The sequence below is a fragment of the Trachemys scripta genome, chromosome 2, assembly GCF_013100865.1.
Source record: "Trachemys scripta elegans isolate TJP31775 chromosome 2, CAS_Tse_1.0, whole genome shotgun sequence".
In the NCBI taxonomy this organism is placed as follows: Eukaryota; Metazoa; Chordata; order Testudines; family Emydidae; genus Trachemys; species Trachemys scripta.
In genome coordinates this window covers 228852121-228871386 of record NC_048299.1, presented here as the reverse complement: position 1 = coordinate 228871386, position 19266 = coordinate 228852121, and the positions used below count along the sequence as shown (strand labels likewise).

The following is a 19266-nucleotide window of genomic DNA, read 5'->3' as shown; positions in this document are numbered from 1 at the left end:
TCCCTGTGCCCCCCTCCCACCCACTAGAGACAGGGCTTGGCAGGAACTGCACTGGGGGCTGTGCACCCCTGTCCTGCACCTGGGCCAGTTGTAGAGCAGGGGCTGTGTGCATGGCTGTACCCCCGCTGCGGCCACTGGAGTCAAGGCTGTGCCCCCTGCCCTGGTGGGGGGCTCAGCCTGTCAGTCGTCCCCTCCTTGCCCCATGGGACTCCATTCCTCCCTGCTTTCCTAGCCCTGCCCCTGGTTATTTGTAGTAGGGTGACCAGATGTCCTGTTTTTATAGGGACAGTCCCGGTTTTGGTGACTTTTTCTTATACAGGCGCCTCTTACCCCCCCATCCCTGTCCTGGTTTTTCTTAGGGTGACCAGAGAGCAACTAATTTGTAGTAAAGTAATGACCTGTTCGTGACTTTTACTAAAAATAACCATGAAAAAAAATCTTAGCCTTACTCATCAGTAAGTGATGTAAACAGTATGCAGCTGCATTCTACACCTTCAGCCACCACTGAAGTCAGTGGGAACTCAGCACACATAACTCTTCATAAAAAGGGTCCAGACTGTCACAACATCAGGCCTTTAATAGTTGCCTGAGCAAAATTATACTATAGTATACTCCACTGTCTTAGAGCATAATAAAGAGAGTAAACAAAAATGTTACATTTATGGTATCCAACCACAAAATCCAATTACAGCTGCATTTGTTGAAATGGTACATACCCCTGTAGCAAAGATTTTCTCTGCAGCCTCCTCCAAAACTAGGTGGACATGCAGAACAAGGGCGGCCATGTTTGTAAGGAGCATGACCCCACCAGTTGCCCCTTAAAAATAAAAATGCTAATTAAAAAATATGCATAAATGCATTCATCGTTAATATTAACATCATTTCAATATGTGGTCAAACAAAATGAGGAAAAACCGGTTTCTATTTATGTTGACATTTGAACTGTGATGTTGTTATAATAAACCAGGCCCCCAAAAGGGGTGTTTGACTTACAAGAGTCTGGGTTCAGTCACTGAGACACTCATGAAGGGGAAATTGAGGCAGTAGCATGATCCAGTGTTGGATCAGGTGAGACCCTGTTACTAGTATGCCACCTAAGCTAAATTCCTCCACAAGAACTGAATGGGACTCCTGCTGTCCTGGACTTCAGTCACCTGAAGGCACAATTTTACCCTAGGCACGGTAGGCTCTCTAAATGAGGAATCTACTGTTTATTTTGCTAATGTTATAAATCTGCTAAAATAACAATGGGGAGATAGTTTTATTGTGGTCTGATGTATCATTTTGTCTGGAAAATAAAGGTCTCTAACCCCAGAGCACTAAAAGAAAGGCCAGAAAACAAACAGCCTGTTTTTGCTTCATTCAGTTACGGCTTCATTAGAAACAAAGTATCTTTTTGTGGCTGTACAGAACTAGAAAATTTAGCTTGATTTTCTGTGGGATTATCTCCTGGATTATGAAGTATTTTCCCCTTTCAAGATAAATTTTACAGAAAGTGTTAGCCTACTGTATATACTTACTTGGGAGAATAATTGCACACTAAATAGACTGCTTTGGGCCAGATCTGTCCCCAGATGTTCATATTATGACACAAGTTAATAGCACAACCTATCCTGCTACTTGTGGCCCATACCACCTAGATGACAGGAAACAAGAATACATGTGAAAATTAAATGAGTGATTAACACAAAACAAACATATCTATGAAACACTGAATTATAAAAATCAAATCACAAAAAAGCAGCAATGTTTCGGTCTCTCTCATACTCTCACACACATACTTTTGGATAGGGGAAACACTCATGCATGGAATTCAACTATTATTTAATTTTTGAACATTCAATACCAAGGGTCATGTATATTGGTTGCTGCTGGTCAGATCTTTGGCTAGTATGAATCTGTGTTGTTCCAATGACATCAACTGAGTAATGCTGATTTTCACCAGCTGATGATATGGCCATTCAGTTATATCCCTTGTTATAAGGAACAATTTTATGCTGATGCATAAAGGTTTTACAAAAAAACCCCTAAACTTGTGATTGTTGCTTTTTACAGATCCAGACTAACACGGCTACCCCTCTGATACTTGTGAGAAGTTGGGCTCTTACATATCACAGTTATGAACACAATCTAAGAACACAGAAGAAATTCAGAATTAGGTGGGTAGACAGACAATACCCAATAATTGCTAGCAATTAACACAAGTAATTAAACTATTAACAAAAGGCTTCATTCACTGAAAATACTCATGTCTACTACAGACCACAGATTTTAAACAATTAGGTAATTCATGTCATTGCAGTTGAAAGGAAAGTTGTATTTCCTTCATTCAGCTGTTGAAACAACTCTCATTACAGAATTTTTAAAAGATTCTGAAAGACTAAGGGTGGGATTTTCAAAAGTGCTGAAGGGAGTTAGGTGCAGTGCAAATCTCATTCCCTTAGGCTCTTGCAGCATCCCAGCCTAAAGGCTCAGATTGATTCTGTGCAGAACCACCAGCACATTAAAGGTATGTCTACACTGCACACTCCTTTCACTGGAGTATAGAGTACATACACTACATTTCCTCCCCCCCACCCCCCCACACACAGACAAGTATAAATAGCAGTGTAGACAGTGAGGCATTGCTAAAGTGACTAAAGACACGCCTGAATGCTGTGGGTGTATAACTTACATGGCTTTCTACATGCCCAAGCAGCACCTCTCCCGTCTACATTGCTATTTTTAGCAGGATGGTGTCCCGCTGCCACCCTGATGTGGAAGTCTTTCCCCACCACAGGGACAGATCCTGGCAAGATCCTAGACATGCTGTGAAGGCAGGGGACTGGTCTCGATGACCTTCAAGGTCCCTTCCAGTTCTATAAGCTAGGTATATCTTCATATAGTTACAGCACCTAGGTTCACTGCAGCAGTTCTTCAGTTTAATTAAAAAAAAAAAAAAGGGGGGGGGGGGGGGGGGGGGGGGAGACCAGATAGCTCAGTGGTTTGAGCATTGGCCTAGTAAACCCAAGGTTTACTGTTCAATCCTTGAGGGGGCCATTTAGGGATCTGGGGCGAAAATCTGTCTGGGGATTGGTCCTGCTTTGAGCAGGGGGTTGGACTAGATGACCTCCTGAGGTCCCTTCCAACCCTATTCTATGATTCTATGAAAGACCCCAGCAGCTCCCTGGAGCCTTTCTCCACTGCAGAAAGTGCCAGAGCCTTTTCCCAATGCAGAGAAAAAGTCCAGCAGCAGGGAAAGGCTCTGGAGACTTCCCACTGCCAGGATAGGCTCTTATCTTTGCTGCAATAAATGGTTTCAGCAGCAGGGAGCTGCCAGAATCTTTCCTCTATGCCTCCCCCACCTGAGCCTCTCTCTGACATGTGTAGCTACACACTAGGGTGGACACAGCCCATTTTTCATTGTGGNCCTCTCTCTGACATGTGTAGCTACACACTAGGGTGGACACAGCCCATTTTTCATTGTGGTGTGTAGCTACACATACACTCTACACCCTACCATCAGGGGCTCACTGTGTAGATACAGCCTAAGAATACCCATGTGGTGGGGATCCTGCCTGTAATGGAGAAGGGTAATCTATGGAAGTTTCTAAAAGAACTTTAGTAGGAAACATGTCTTAATATTAGGTAAAATGGACTTATGCAAATTACTACTAGCAAAAAAATTGACAATAAGCCTTCCGTACAAATGTCCTTTACTGTGTGGGCATAACTTCAGGTAAGAAATAATTTTCAAGGCTTCTAGAAATCAGTCTAAAATTGTGTGTGCACATTGATCCAATGTGAGGATCATGTATTTTGCTCTAGCTGGAAATATGATTTGGTTGTACTTAAGGGGAAAAAAATCAGAATTGGACATATTAGACTTTGGTAGAAGTTAGCAATACTTTTTTGTTTTCATTGCCAAATAACAGAGAAATTCCTAGGTCAGGACTTAGAACAAAGGTGGGGAAAACTGTGGCCCGCGGGACCGTCCTGCCCGGCCCCCGAGCTCCCAGGAGACTCACCCTTGCTCCTCCCCTGCTGTCCCCCCCACAGCTTCAGCTCGCTTGCTCCACTGCTGGCGCAATGCTCTGGGCAGCGGTGCTGTGAGCTCCTGGAGCAGCACAGCTGCAGAGCCCGGCCTGGCCCGGTCTCTGTGCTGCATGGTGGCAGTGGCGGCGGCAGCGTGGCCTGGCTCGAGCCGGCCACGCCACCAGCCACCAGTGCTCCATGCAACACGGTAAGGGGGCAGGGAACGGGGAGGGGGGTTGGATAGGTGGCAGGGGAGTTCGGGGTGGTGGTCAGGGGGCAGGAGTGTGGATAGGGGGTGGGGCGGTCGGGGGGAACAGGGGGTTGAATGGGGGCAGAGGTCTCGGGGGGCAGTCAGGAAGGAGAGGGGGGTTGGATGGAGGGGTGGGGGGCAGTGAGGGGCAGGGGTTCCAGGGGCAGTCAGGGGACAGTTAGAAGGGGTGGTTGGATGGGGCAGGGGTCCCAGGAGGGCCGTCAGGAATGAGAGGAGGGGTTGGATGGGGAGACGGAAGTCTGGGGGCAGTCAGGGGATGGGGGTGTTGGATGGGGCAGGAGTCCCAGGGGGGCAGATAGGAGGTGGGGTCCGGGCCACAACCTCCTCTCCTAACCAGCCCTCCATACAATTTATGAAACCCGATGCCCTCAGGCCAAAAAGTTTGCCCACCCCTGACTTAGAAGCATACAATACACAGCATTGGAGAAACATTCAGGCAAAGGAGACTTTGCGAACTGAAAAACATGTTCTAGATAGGAGGAGTTATTTGGGACAGTGTAGTGACTAAGTATAATTTTAACAATTTTTTGTTATCCTGTTTGGTTATTTCTGTGCAATCTGGTACTTTTCAAATCTTTTTATTTATCCATTTTTAACAACACTATGCTTAGGCTTCAAGTTAAATACTACTTTTACTGATACATGGCTGCAGTGGTTTGTGCCTGAAGTTGTCTGTCAATGCCAAGGCAATATGGTGGGAACTTCTCAGAAAGAGTTCACCCCGCCCAGCCCACATGATAGTCAAGGTGCTGAGAGGACGCATACAGAAAACAGAAGATCCTATGCCACTTCAAAATATTGCTACAATAGCAGTAACATAAGTCCATTGCTATAATTCTTTATTATTATATAAAAGGTGGTTTATTTCCTATATGATGTTTGTTCCTGATTATTCATAGGACAAATCTCTTCTTTCTTTTCTGCACTATAAATCTCTACTGCGTATCTGCACATGAAACTTCCTTTGCTGTCAACTAGCTAAGTGAAGAATCTGCAATCTGCAAAGTGGACTTGAGAAGAGGATTTTGCAAGTAGTGGATGGAATTCACACAACCGCACCCCCATTATCCTTGAGAACTGGGCTTTGTAAGGAATCCCCGCATAGGTTGAGAAGGTGGAATTCTCACTCTCTCACTCGTAGGTCCCCAAGCTGCAGGAAGTCAATAGATATGCAGCACAACCCCACTCCATACCACCTATTGTGTGGATTTACAGCCAGCGATGAATTCAGTAGACCCAAACATCCTTCAGTGGAACATATTTGGCTAACCTTAAACTTAACAATAAGTTAAATTCTAAGGTCCTTTCCCAACGTGAATGGATAAGAGTAGAAACTGAGTGAAAAGGTAGTAAGGACTATAGACTTTGGCTCCCAAGAATCATAGGAACATGGTGCTTCCACATTTTCTTTCTGGTATTTCCCTAATGCTGTCCTCCTGATGCCCCATGGGATTACAACTTTGAAAAACAGGAATAACTTTGTGGTAAACCAAAACACACATACCTGTGTATAATGAGTGCAAACAGGACCAGAACATCTGTAAGGACAATAGGGATTACATTCCTGAGGATAAGGGTAGGTAAAGTCTCTCACTTCATCATACCATGCTTGGACATGAAATGTTGGAGGTCTGTATCTATAAAAAAAATGACAATGTTTAATAAAATTATAACCACTATAGAACAACCCTAAAAAAAAAAAAGTATCTTTCATCACTCTGATTTTAAATAAGAAATAGATTTCCTTATGATTCAAAATTGTTTGAGATAAAATGGTATTTTAAACTACCTTCCCCAATGTGCCCCCAAATTCTGCCCAATTGATGGAAGAAGGCTTGCAGGTCCATGTTCCCACAGACAAGTTTCAGCCCAGGATTCTGCAGATCTCTCCAGCTCTACATCCCACACCTACAGTTCAAGAGAAAAAAAAAGATAGCCACAAAATATATCTCAGGTCGTGCCTATTTCATGTATTTGAAAAGAATTTCACCAAAACTGCTTTTTCTTTTTTCTTTTTTTCTTTTTTTTAAGTTTCTTGTTTTTCAATTAAAAAGGCAGCTTTAAATAGCTTATCCCCCATTTGGGTTATGTAAGAAAAAACTTCTTTATAAAACCAGGATGTAATAGAAATATTTTCACAATATTAAAAAATGTCTCCCCCCCCCAATTTAAATAATTTCAGCAGCATTGTTCAGTGCAGGAAAGAGAAATTATGAAAGTGACAAGCTCAGTTCAACTTTCTGAGCTGAATTATATTTTCTGTTTTGTGAGATTTCTTGTATAGTAGAAGGCACAATTCTTAGCCAAAAGGGTATTATCCTTCACACTTTCAGTATAAGGGGTTCCCCCCCCCAATCCAATACTTTATCTGAAATCAAGGGGTTTTCTCCTCCTTTTTCATAATCAGCTTTTGTAGAAATAACATACAATGCAAACATCTACTTGAAGAATAGTGCAAGCTTCCAGAATATAAACAAAATTACTGTCTTGACTGTATGGTTAGGCTGGTAAAATAGGTTATGTTCAGCATGTGAAGCAATTCACTATGCCACTAAGTGAAAAATATTTCTGTCCATTCCAAAATGTTTTAGAAAAGTAAAATGAACTGATATATGAATTATGGTCTGTTTATCACAATGTCCTTTAGAAGCAATTGTCGGAATAAGCTTATTGCTGAGAGGGAAACAGTAACTTGGAAGTTTCCCTCTCCTTCCAACCATATGTGAAAACCAACCTTTTCTCTGATGCACATCACCAGTAGAGACCACATCTTACCTATGTTTGTACTGTCTGTACTGCACTAACTATGCAATATTAATTTTAGAAGAGGCTTTTGTCAAAGTCGAGCAGGTATCTCCTTTTTTAGTTCAAGCACCATATTAATGCTGCCTGACTTCTATCTCTTAATTGGTAGTTACAGAAACTGCTTCCAAATATTTGAAAAGTTATCTTGGATTCACTGGAGCTGAAATTACTCAGGTCAGCAAACTGGAATATTTCTAGGAAGTAAATAGGTTTGTTGATGGAAAACAAAGTTATTCCTTTGTATGTTCGGTTTAGCAGTTTCTTAAAAATGAGTTTGTGTTATTAAAAAAAAATGTTCAGTGCTTCATAACCCCACTTCGCATGCAAAAGCTGGAGTTGCTATCTAAAATCTATAGCAGAGCTAAAATTTGAAAACTCTAAGCTAGAGCTGAAGAATATAGAAGAGTCTGGTTATTATGGTTACAGCCAGATGTGCAACATCATAGGAAGATGACATGTCCCATGAAATTCAGCCAAATTTCTTGAGTCATAATATATCTTCAGTCAATGTTTCATTGTCATCATATCTTCCTACGATGTTGCAGATCTGGTTGTTTGCAACCTTAGTAACCAGACACTTATTGTAAGTTCAGTGTGCCTTTGCTTATGCAAACATTTTACCAAGAAGTTTAGAGACTTTAACTTTTATCTCCCCTTTCCAGTCTCCGAAAACTGTCTCTCAGAGTACAAAAACTTCTTTCAAGAAGTCTAACACAGTGGCTTCTATCTTATCTTTAACCATCATCATCATCATCGGGAATCTTTCAAAGTTGAGAATGATTGTCTTTCATGGATTGTCGATTTCAAAATTATCAGTAGGTCTGCTGATGACTGACAAGGCCTATTCTGGAGTCGCAGACTCTGCCACATTGCAGACATGTTTCTGAGCAGGGAGGGTGAACGTGGGGTACTGGTTTGGGCCAGAGCATGCTCTGTCACTTCCATTTTTCCGGTACATGTAATCACATCTGATTCTCAAAGAACTGAGTTTCTCCATTATTGTCAATCCTGGATTATACGTTCCCACGAGTTGATATCAGTGTTACATTTCCTCATATTAGCCTTGAGGAGGTCCCTGTAGCATTTTTTCTGCTCCTCTGGCACATTTGCCTTGGCTGAGGTGAGAGTAGAAGACCACAGAGAGTTAGCTCTTTTAATCATGCCTTATAAATCAATGGCAGTACAGTTTATGTAGCATTCTGAGATGGCAGCATGACTTGGTAATGCTGCATCTTAAAGGTCACTACACTGTGCTTTTGCTATGTGCATTGTGACAATGCTACTCCATTCAAGTCTGCTCAGATTTTGCTATATTTAGATTTAGTTCAGTGAACGTGAACATGGCTGGTTCAAGCTGTTTCGTATATTTTCTGAACTCTGTGCCCTGTCCAAATTTAAATCCAAACTGCACTCTAAACAATTACCCATATGGATGGTCTTATTAAGTAGATCTTAGGGATGTGCTTTGCATTAATACAAAAACAAACTGTAATCTTCTTTCCTGCAAATCTCTAGAATATTCGGTCTCCAAGGCAAACTAAGCTTAATTTTATTCTTTAAAGAACCACCCAAACTATATTAACATTCTATTCCGAAGACTCATTATGTCTTCTTCCTTAAAAGCAGTTAGTCACACAGAAAAGAATTTTACCATCTTCCTTTTCAGAAGTTTCAAATACTTTATACAGTTAATCCAAAATCAAATTCTGATTTACTGCTAGATCTAATCTAGTTAGTCTGTTTGTGACTGCAAGACCTAAAGCTGATGCTCAAGTGACTTTTAATACATTTTCTGCAGAGAATGATGACATGTATCCATCAAGAGAGCTGCAAGAACAGTCTCTGATGAAAACATTTTATTAATTGTCACTGCTGATGACAGATGAACAACTGTACTCTTGGGCACTGTTGAGACTGTTTAGTCTTCAAAAAGTTTCTGAAATGTTTCCATTTTTCAAAATGCTTTCTGGCCAGAAGATATAGTGTAGTGTTCTCATCTCTTCTTTGTCCACATTAAAAAATATCCTCTCTATTCCACCAAAAATAGGAATGTACAATTCTTCCTGCTCTTAGGCTACATCTTCAGCTGCAGTTGAGAAACACTCTGCATGGCTGAGTAGAGCGGGTGCAAAGGCGGCCTGTGCAGACTCCCTATCTTAGAACAGCTCTCTCCTGCTCCAGGCTCCTGGATTAGGTTGCTCTAACTTGCACCAGCTGTCAATGGATTCAAGGAAACATTCAAGTAGCAGTGGATTACTGAGGTTCAGGGATGCCTTAGGCATGCCTCCCAGCCACAGCCCATACTGCAGCAGCAGGAGAGTAGTGTTTTATGAGCCATTGTAGGAGCTCTGTTCCAACTGAAGATCCCTCTATGCATGTGAGATCCTCTAGGGCCTGGGTCTACAGGGTTAGGGCTGATCTGTTGTGGCAGAGCAGCTGAGAACAGCCAAAGTGTGTCATAGGATTGGGGCCTCAAAGTTTCATAATGGGACACATTCTGAGGACTATTGATACATAACTACTCTAGGTTTTAATGTTGCAGAGGTTAAAACTGTGGCCTTGGGGTAATCCCTGGATTATGGTTTTTATATTAGCAGATGGTGCTTCCAACTGGAAATCTCCAGGAAAACAAACAAACTGCACAATATAAGGGGAACACCACAATTCTGTAGTCAGATTGGGATTTTGAAGTTATCAAATGGTATATGCCACAAAGTAGCACATTTATTAGATACAGGCGGAGAGGATGAGGAACTTAGATCGGGAGGTTAAAAAAATATTCAGCAAATGAAACAGATAAACAAGAAGTCACTTAAAACAATCTACAGCCAATGTTAGTGAGTTTAGTATGGCCCCATACTCCATTTACAAATAGAAAAAACTCAAAGAATCACTCCACTTTGGTGCCCAGTGTCTTTGCTGCTTAGGTTGCTTTGTTGGAGTGTCTGCAACCCAGGTGGGATTTTTACACAGGGTTTCTCCTTTAGGGGTGTGGCAGCACTAGCAGTAAAGGTGAGCAAGGCCCAGTTGTGTAGGGGCTGCGACAGTATGGCTTCTCTCTTGGGTTTCCCTCTGCATCGCCCAGTCTGGAGGATTATCTCTTTAAGATGGATGCCAGGAAATGATATCATCACCCCTCTTTGGCCATTCCTTCTCTACCTACAAAAAAGGACTGTCACACAAGAGAAGCTCAAAGATTCTTCAGTCCCTGATACAGTACATACTAGCAGCTGAGGAGAGGTGACAACCAGAGTTGAGCTGGTCAAAAATTGTTGGTCACTAATTTTTTTGACAAAAACATGGATATTCATCTAAATGAAAAATTTAATGGAAAGCGTCTTCTCTCAAAGAGATACAATTTTTCGAAACAACAAATGCTAGAAATAAATTGTTTTTAAGAAGTTTTTAGCTAAAAAGTTTCAACTTTCAGTTCTTTTGATAAAAAGTAAAAATCTTCTACAGGAAAAAAAAAATCCAACCAGCTCTAAGTGAGAGGAAACAAATTACATTTAATTTTTTATTCTTTATTATTTTCTCAAGCAAGTTAATTGGAGTCAGGACATCAGCATTTGGCACAATAAAATAAACCTCTTTAATCTGTTTGATAAATTATATAATCCAATTATCAAATAATGTTTTATAATAGCTCTGATAACTTCGGTTACTTGTAAAACTTTGTAGAAAGAATTTGATGCCTAAAGTTCAGTCGGTTTCATTACAATGCATTTGCAAAACATTTGAGTTTCTTAATAGCTCATAGCAACTCTCTCAAAAATCAGATCATCCATATCAACATTGAAAAGATCTATGAAAAATGTGTAATGAAAATTCCAGAAATTACTACACGCATTTAGTTTTGAATACGTTTTATAAAACGAATAGGGTATAAAACAAACCTTTGTTAATCAACTGCTTAACTGATTACCTGTGACACCTTTCTTAGGGTTCCTTTAATTTCAATTGCATAACTAAAGAAAAAGGACGCAATAGTTGAAACTAATTTCATAGAGTTTATTAAATATCTGTAACAATAGCAACTAATAGCATAGGATATAAAAAGGAAAAATGGTATTTGACTATGCTTTGGCTAACACTAACCAGAAAATTGGTTGATATAACCAGTCAGGTTTCAGAATCAAATTACACAATCACAATAGAAAATAACATATACTCAATTACTATCTTGGGAAGGTGACTTTGTTTAGATTTTTGATTAAGAGTCACTCAGAATAGGACCTCATTTGTGCCAACTGATGATCAACTCCAGTGTTGCTGACACAAAGGAAAAACAATCCAAAGCTAGATCACAACACATTTTGATCAATTACTTACATGCCAATTCACCAAGTTGTTCTTCCCAATCTATAGTAATCAACCCTTTTAACCTATTTCCTAAGGAGTAAGATTAGCCCCAGGATCTGACTAAAATTCTTAACTACCTCAAATAAACTCCTACATTTATAACAGACTATACAGAATGAGTACAGGACAAGAAGCTTGCTCATTTGGTCTCATTTTATGTCTGTGTACACCTAGAACTTGAAAGGCAGTACAAAACCATAACCAATGGTACACAAAATGTAGTTTTACAATCTTACTTAACAGTAACTTGTTCAGTTTTAAAGCTAGTTTACAACCACCTTAATCAGAACCTATTCCAATATCTCTGACTATCTTTAGAGCACATGCAAAAGCATGTTTACTTCCTTACTAATCAGGTACTCCATTTCAGGAAGTGGTCAACTGACTGATTTGGGTCACCACCCAAGAGAAAGTCTACGTTACTTATCATCAGATCTTTATTCAGCTGGCAACCTTAAGCTCAGTTATTGTTCACAGCAGGCATCGACAATGCAAACAGGTGCAAAGAAGGATGATACGACTATCATAAGCTTTTAGTGATGTGGTAGGGGGCAAAATGAATTGCTGGAAAATAGAAAGAGAGACAGTTAAAGGTGCTTATCCAAGACAGGTACTTGATTTCATTAGGAGGACTCCACCAGTGACTAGCCCATGACCTCAGTCTTCTGTCTTAACAGGTGTCTTCTGCTTTCAGGAAGCAATGTGCTAAAGGAGACAAGCCACTTTATCCTATTTCTTGGTTCTTACCCAACTTGGTTTCTCTTCTTGAAAATGCTGGCATGGACCAGATAGTGTCCCATACTTCTTGCTAAGATTTGAAATGTCCAGCGAAAATGAAAGTCATCCTCTCTCACCATCCAATTACGAAATGGGACATCAGCTTTTGAGTTCTTGAAACTGCAACTGGAATTTTCCAGTCTCTCTGAGTAACATCTTGTCACACCAGCTTGTGTAAGATAATCAGTTAGGCTCTAACTGTTGGTACAACCATCTTGGACATACTTTGAACAACGGCTGGCTTGCTTGGGTCAGCAATTTACCTCCACAAGTTGCTTTCTGTGGGCCTGTTTGTGGAGCATACCTTGGCCAATTTTGCAGTTATTCTTGCTCAACTTGCAGTTTCTCCATCAACACTATGCTAGCTGATGAACTGTCCAGTTTAACATTCATATAATGTATACAAATTTCTCCATATTCTTTGATGCTTTTTAAACTTGTTTTAACAGTCCATTATATAATGCAAAGTCACTTCAAGAACTGTTGTTCTCCAGCAAGCCAGAACAGCTGGATAAATCTTCCACCTATGATCTCCTTGTTTTAACATCAATGGTAGAATCTTAGTATGTATGGATGAGCTGAGTCCATATATTATTAATAAAACAGTTAAATTTCTGATCATTACACTCTGTGGTCAAGTGTCTTTATACACACACTATTTGGTTTCAGTTCTTTTATTTATCGCCTCTTTCAGCACAAGTGTATTTCAACTAACTTAATAGCAAAAACATGTTTGATTGCAAACATTAGCCTTACTTCTTCACTTTATCTCTTAAACTAAAAAAGCGAAACAAAAAACACAATATAAATGCAATCTCTTTCTTTCTTCACCGGTTTGCCTGTAAGGTCATTAAAGTTTACAATATTTTGTTCAAAGCTATATCACTTAGAGTTGATTTCCCTTTTATACACATTTTAATTATAAAATTAAATTCTATCAAGTTGCCCATTTTACTGCTATATCTGGCATACGATACAATATCAATGTTTGATATTAATTTAATATTATTTTAATTAATTCATTGACACGATAAAAGAGGAAATGAGCTGTCCTGATGAAAAGTCATGACTAAAATGTGTATTAAAGAAAATAGGCAATTGTTTGGCAGATAATCATTTTTTAAGTGAAACCTGGTCATAAAGAAAATGTAAGTGGCACTGAGCTGAGGAAAGATCTGGAGCCAACCAGAAAGCAGAGAGACTATGCATATAAACTTTGCTTCTGCAGCAAATAATGCCAAATTCCTTATCTTCTTCCCCTCCAAACACACACACCACTCATGAAGTTACTCCAGAGCATTCAGGAGTTCAAGTAATTCTCCTCTGTGGTTTTTATGGAAGAAGGCCTCAGCCATCTGCTTCCATTGTGCTCCCATCTAAAATAAGTATTATAATATATCCCCCACATGATAAGTGGTCTATGGGGACTGAACCTAAGTACCAAAAGCATCTGATTCTACCATCTGAGTTGAAAACTGACACACATACAGAATGGGAAGAGACTGTCTAGGAAGGAGTACGGCAGAAAGGGATCTAGGGGTTATAGTGGACCACAAGCTAAATATGAGTCAACAGTGTGATGCTGTTGCAAAAAAAGCAAACATGATTCTGGGATGTATTAACAGCTGTGTTGTGAGCAAGATACGAGAAGTCATTCTTCCGCTCTACTCTGCGCTGGTTAGGCCTCAACTGGAGTATCGTGTCCAGTTCTGGGCACCACATTTCAAGAAAGATGTGGAGAAATTGGAGAGCGTCCAGAGAAGAGCAACAAGAATGATTAAAAGTCTTGAGAACATGACCTATGAAGGAAGGCTGAAAGAATTGGGTTTGTTTAGTTTGGAAAAGAGAAGACTGAGAGGGGACATGATAGCAGTTTTCAGGTATCTAAAAGGGTGTCATAAGGAGGAGGGAGAAAACTTGTTCACCTTAGCCTCTAAGGATAGAACAAGAAGCAATGGGCTTAAACTGCAGCAAGGGAGGTTTAGGTTGGACATTAGGAAAAAGTTCCTGTCAGGGTGGTTAAACACTGGAATAAATTGCCTAGGGAGGTTGTGGAATCTCCATCTCTGGAGATATTTAAGAGTAGGTTAGATAAATGTCTATCAGGAATGGTCTCGACAGTATTTGGTCCTGCCATGAGGGCAGGGGACTGGACTCGATGACCTCTTGAGATCCCTTCCAGTCCTAGAATCTATGAATCTTATTCTCTGTATGGACCAACCAGTAGAAGAGGACAGTGCACTTAGCTACCATAGCATATTGACAGAAAAGTATGGTGATTTTCTTGTCTATCAGATGGTTTCATTTGGTTAATGGATTCTTTTGAAAAGGAGAGAGGGGGGAAATTGTGGAGAAATGGGTGGACAATACATTAAGACCATGGCCCCTTCCCAGCTGAAACTGTGTTCTTGACATCAAGTAGAGCTATCCATCTACAGTGCAGTGAAAAATTACCTCTAGCATCAAAACAAAAAGGATTAATCGGAAGGTGTTTTTTATTTCATTTATTCTTGCTCTGGGCACTATACAACAATTTCACATAAAATTATATTTTACGTGGACATATTATTAAACATTCAGTGAAGTAAAATTATCCAGAAAACACAACAGAACTAAGCTTCTTAATAACAGTATCTATTGTCAATCTTTCTCTCGTATTTCTGGCATATAGGAAGGTGGTGGAATGAAGAGTTACAACCAGGAAAATGAATCCATATTAACTAAAGGTGTGAATGTGAAGTAGATTAGGTCCCTGTGAAGATGTTATTGAAAATTAAAGTGGTCTAAATTTGGTTTAGCTTAATTCACTCTGGAATTGAATTAAACTAAACTGAATTAAGGCCGCTTTACTTTTGAATGAGGTTTTCCCAACAGGGCTTTAATGCAGTTTAACTAATCCACTTCAAATTCACACTTTTAGTTAATTCAGATTAAATTTTCTTGGGTGTCCCCCTGTAGACAAGCCTTCAGATTTTTATTTTTTTTTTCTGGTTCATGTCAGAACTCATGGCATTCAGGAAGAAGACAATCATTATACTGACTCAGGCCAGGTCTACACTAGGAATTACATGGGTACAACTATGTTTCTCAGGGATGTGAAAAATCCACACATTGAAAAGACCACACAGGATCTTGTTCTTACATCTGTCTGGACAAGGCTCTTTTTAAGTGGATAAATATATATATTTGTTTGGGGGTTAATCAGAAAAACATAGCTTGCAAAGTTGCTGGTGGCTATTGATGCAAAGTCTACTTTAGTAATAGGTCTGAAAAGAGAATACAAATCTCAAAAATGTATATGACTACAATGCATGAGACTCATCCTCAGAGTGGCATGCTTCTATGGAAATCAACTGTGTGAAGCAACTTCTCTATTCAAAATTAAGGTATTAAGAATATCAATTTAATCAGACTCTTGAGCTGGACCTTCAAAGCTTGTTAATAGCAAACAGATAGCTTGCCAAATTTTGCTTTTGTCTTTGCTAACATGAAGCCAAATCCAGATTCTGTTGAAGTCTATGGGAATTTTGCCATTGATTTCAATAGCATCAGGTGGAAAAGAGGAGCACTTTTTCATTACTACTATTCAGAACCCAAGATATGAATTTTAAAACTGACTGATGTAACTGAGAGGACAGGCATTAAAAGAGGATTGGACTTTAAAAATTAATTTCCAGAAGTTGGGACAGAGTCATTCAGCAATCCCAGTCAATCTGTTACCTTCTGTCTAAAGCCGAGGAGACCAAGCATTCGAGCTCTAACACCCCTAACATCGCCCTGGCTCAATATTCAACAATGAACTGTAATAATGACTCTCTTCACAGCAACTATTCTAAAGTCTGGCAGCTGTGTGTGCAGTCACTTGTTTTCATTTCTTCCTGTTGCTACCATGTGCTCATATATCTGTATAGGGCAGCCAGTGCTTAATTTGTGTCAGGGCTTGTCAGGGCTGACCCCAGCACCTCTAGGTTCAGCAGTTCAGAGCCCCAGCACACCTGAGCTCGCTGCATCAGTTATGAATGTAAAAAATTGCTTGAGCCCCAGCATCTAATTGCTTGAGCTCCGGCACCTCTTTCATTACACATTAAGCACTGAGGGCATCCTTTTTGTAGGCCAATGGGCAGAATCCCCAGCCAAAGAAGATGAATAATACTGACCAGTGGCAGAGTTTCAATCCCTTTCCTTAAGGCTTGCTTTTATTGATTTATAAAAAAAGGAGTTCCAAAAAAACAAACAAAGACACTCAGAACAATGGGTCCTAATTGCCAGAGACCCTTCCAGCTTTTTAGTCTGCTGAGAGAAGAAGAAAAACGTACCCTTCTTCCTAAGGAACCATTTACACAGCTACTTTTCCTCTGCAGTTATGCTCTCATCCTTGATCACCCATGTGACAAGCAGGGATCTGAGTTAATCTTTCATGCACTAGAACTGTGCAGCATCTAGCTACCTTGTAACACCTTCAAACAGAATCCCAAAGCACTTTCTAGCGGGAGATAGAATACTGAAATAACATTTTACATAGCTAGATAGAAATTCACATACTCTGGGTAAGGGGAAAAAAGGCATAAAGCAGTGTATTGAAGGCTGAGGTGTTTAATGCCTGTTTTGTTTCAGTCTTCACTAAAAAGACGGTGATCAGATACTCAATTCTATTAATATTAACAACCAGCGTAAAGGAACACAAGCCAAAATAAGGAAAAAATTGGTTAAAGAATATTTAGGTAAGTTAGATGTATTAAACTCTGCAAGACCTGATTAAATTCACCCTAGGGTAATGAGGAGCTAGCAGAAGCAACCTAGTAACCATTAGCAAGTGTCTTTGAGAACTCATGGAGGACAGGTGAAGTCCCAGGGGACTGGAGAAAGGCAAACATAATACCTATCTTTAAATAGGGAAACAAAGGGGATCCAGGGAATTACAGATGAAATTCAATAAAGACAAGTGCAAAGTACTACACTTAGGGATCAACAATCAAATGCACAACTGCAAAATAGGGAATAATGGGGTAGGCAGTACTACTGACAAGGATCTGGGGGCTAAAGCATATCACACATTGAATCTGAGTCAACAACATGATAGAGTAGGAAATAAAAAGGCTAATGTCATTCTGGGTTGCATTAACAGGAGCATCATATGTCAAAGACAGGAGATAATTCTTCCACTGTACTCAGCACTTGTGAGGCCTCAGCTGGAATACTGTGTCTAATTCTGGACAAACTAGGGAGTGGCCAGAGGAGAGCAACAAAAATGATCAAAGGTTTAGAAAACCTGACCTATGAGGAAAGGTAAAAAAAAAGGGGGGGGGGTATGTTTAGTCTTGAGAAGAGAAGTGCTCAACTGTATTAAGGGCTGTTAAAAGAGGAATGTGATCAATTGTTCTTCATGTCCACTGAAGGTAGAACAAGTAGTAATGGGCTTAAATCTGCAGCAAGGCAGCAAGGGAGATTTAAATTAGATATTAGGAAAAGCTTTCTAACTACGCCTCTACCCCGATATAATGCTTTCCTCGGGAGCCAAAAAAAAAAATCTTACCGCATTATAGGTGAAACCACGTTATATCGAACTTATTTTGATCCGCCGGAGTGCACAGCCCCGCCCCTCCGGAGCGCTGCTTTACCGCGTTTTATATAGATAGATATATCTATATCAATATCTCTCTATATCTATCTCAGGGTAGACGTGTATAAGAATTGTTAAGCACTGGAGCAGGCTTCCAAAGGAGCCAAATCCCTGTCACTGGAGGTTTTTAAGAACAGGTTGGACAAATACCTATAAGGGATGGTATAGATCCACCTCTACCCCCATATAACACGACCCGATATAACACAAATTTGAATATAACGCGGTAAAGCAGTGCTCCGGGGGGGCGGGGCTGCGCACTACGGTGGATCAAAGCAAATTCGATATAATGCGGTTTCACCTATAACACGGTAAGATTTTTTGGCTCCCGAGGACAGCATTATATCGAGGTAGAGGTGTAATACTCAGTCCTGCCTCAGCGCAGGGGCTGGACATGATAACCTCAAAGTCCTTCCAGCCTTACATTTCCGTGATTCTATGGAAGTAAATTTAAACTTGCTAAAGATGGAAATAAGTACAGTGAGTACCACTGAAAGTAAACATTTACCATGGCATGGTATAAATACCTCACAGCAGTATACATTCTAAATATTGGGAGTAGAGTTTTAACAAAAATACCATGGTACAGTATGGTATTTAAGTTTTAATAGTTTCCACTGTATTCTTTAAGACCAATTACATTGAGAGAGGGAAAAAAGGAAGGATGAAATATTGGATGAAAAATACCATGGTCAAATAAGCCAAAAATAAATAAAAATCACCAGCATATTATGCTAGTAAGAAAGACAAGGTGCCCAGAGCCTCACTTTATGATGACTATATGTTCCATGTAATAATAAGAAGTTGAATTTCATTGCACATCCCATCCAAAGATCTCAAAGCACTTTACAGACACTTAATCCTCTCAATATCATTTCAATATAGGTAAAAATTATTATACTGTTTAATACAGAGGAGTACACTGACACAATGAGTAGTTAAGGTCAAATTCTCCAATGCAGATGACTGAAGTTAGACATCTAAATTTATATTTAGGCACCTGAAAGAAATCAATGGAAAGTGGTGATGCTCAGTACCTCTGAAAATCAGGTCACTTATTTAAATAGTTAAATATGCATCTAGCTCTTGAATTTAGCCATGACAACTTTGGACTTAGTGTCTTACTTAAGGCCACACAGAGAGTGACAGAAGTTGAGATCAAATGCTCCATTTCTGCTCCAACCATTACATAACCCTTCTTCCAAATACAAAAACAACTATACCACCCTAAAGACTACCAGTTCCATTATTAATCAAGCATATTTAGGATAGTAAAAAAAGAGGGAATAGATGACATTATTATACTTTCCCTTACTGAGGAAAGTATGAACCCATTTTCAACTATAGCACTGAAAACTAACTGGAAGGAAAGTGGCAAGAACTTTGTCATCTTCCAGTTGTGACAGACGGATGTTTA

At 39.9% G+C, this 19266-nt stretch overlaps 1 protein-coding gene across 1 annotated transcript in view; it reads right to left on the bottom strand.

The window, feature by feature from the left end:
* Positions 1-19266, bottom strand: part of CRISPLD1 (cysteine rich secretory protein LCCL domain containing 1) — a 58847-nt gene that overhangs the window by 23432 nt on the left and 16149 nt on the right. The window contains exons 3-6 of the mRNA XM_034763153.1: positions 6075-6193; positions 5790-5922; positions 1521-1636; positions 717-817 (exon numbers count right to left, since the gene is read on the bottom strand). Of these exons, the coding sequence (XP_034619044.1) occupies positions 717-817; positions 1521-1636; positions 5790-5922; positions 6075-6193 (469 nt within the window). The remainder of the gene's footprint in view (positions 1-716; positions 818-1520; positions 1637-5789; positions 5923-6074; positions 6194-19266) is intronic.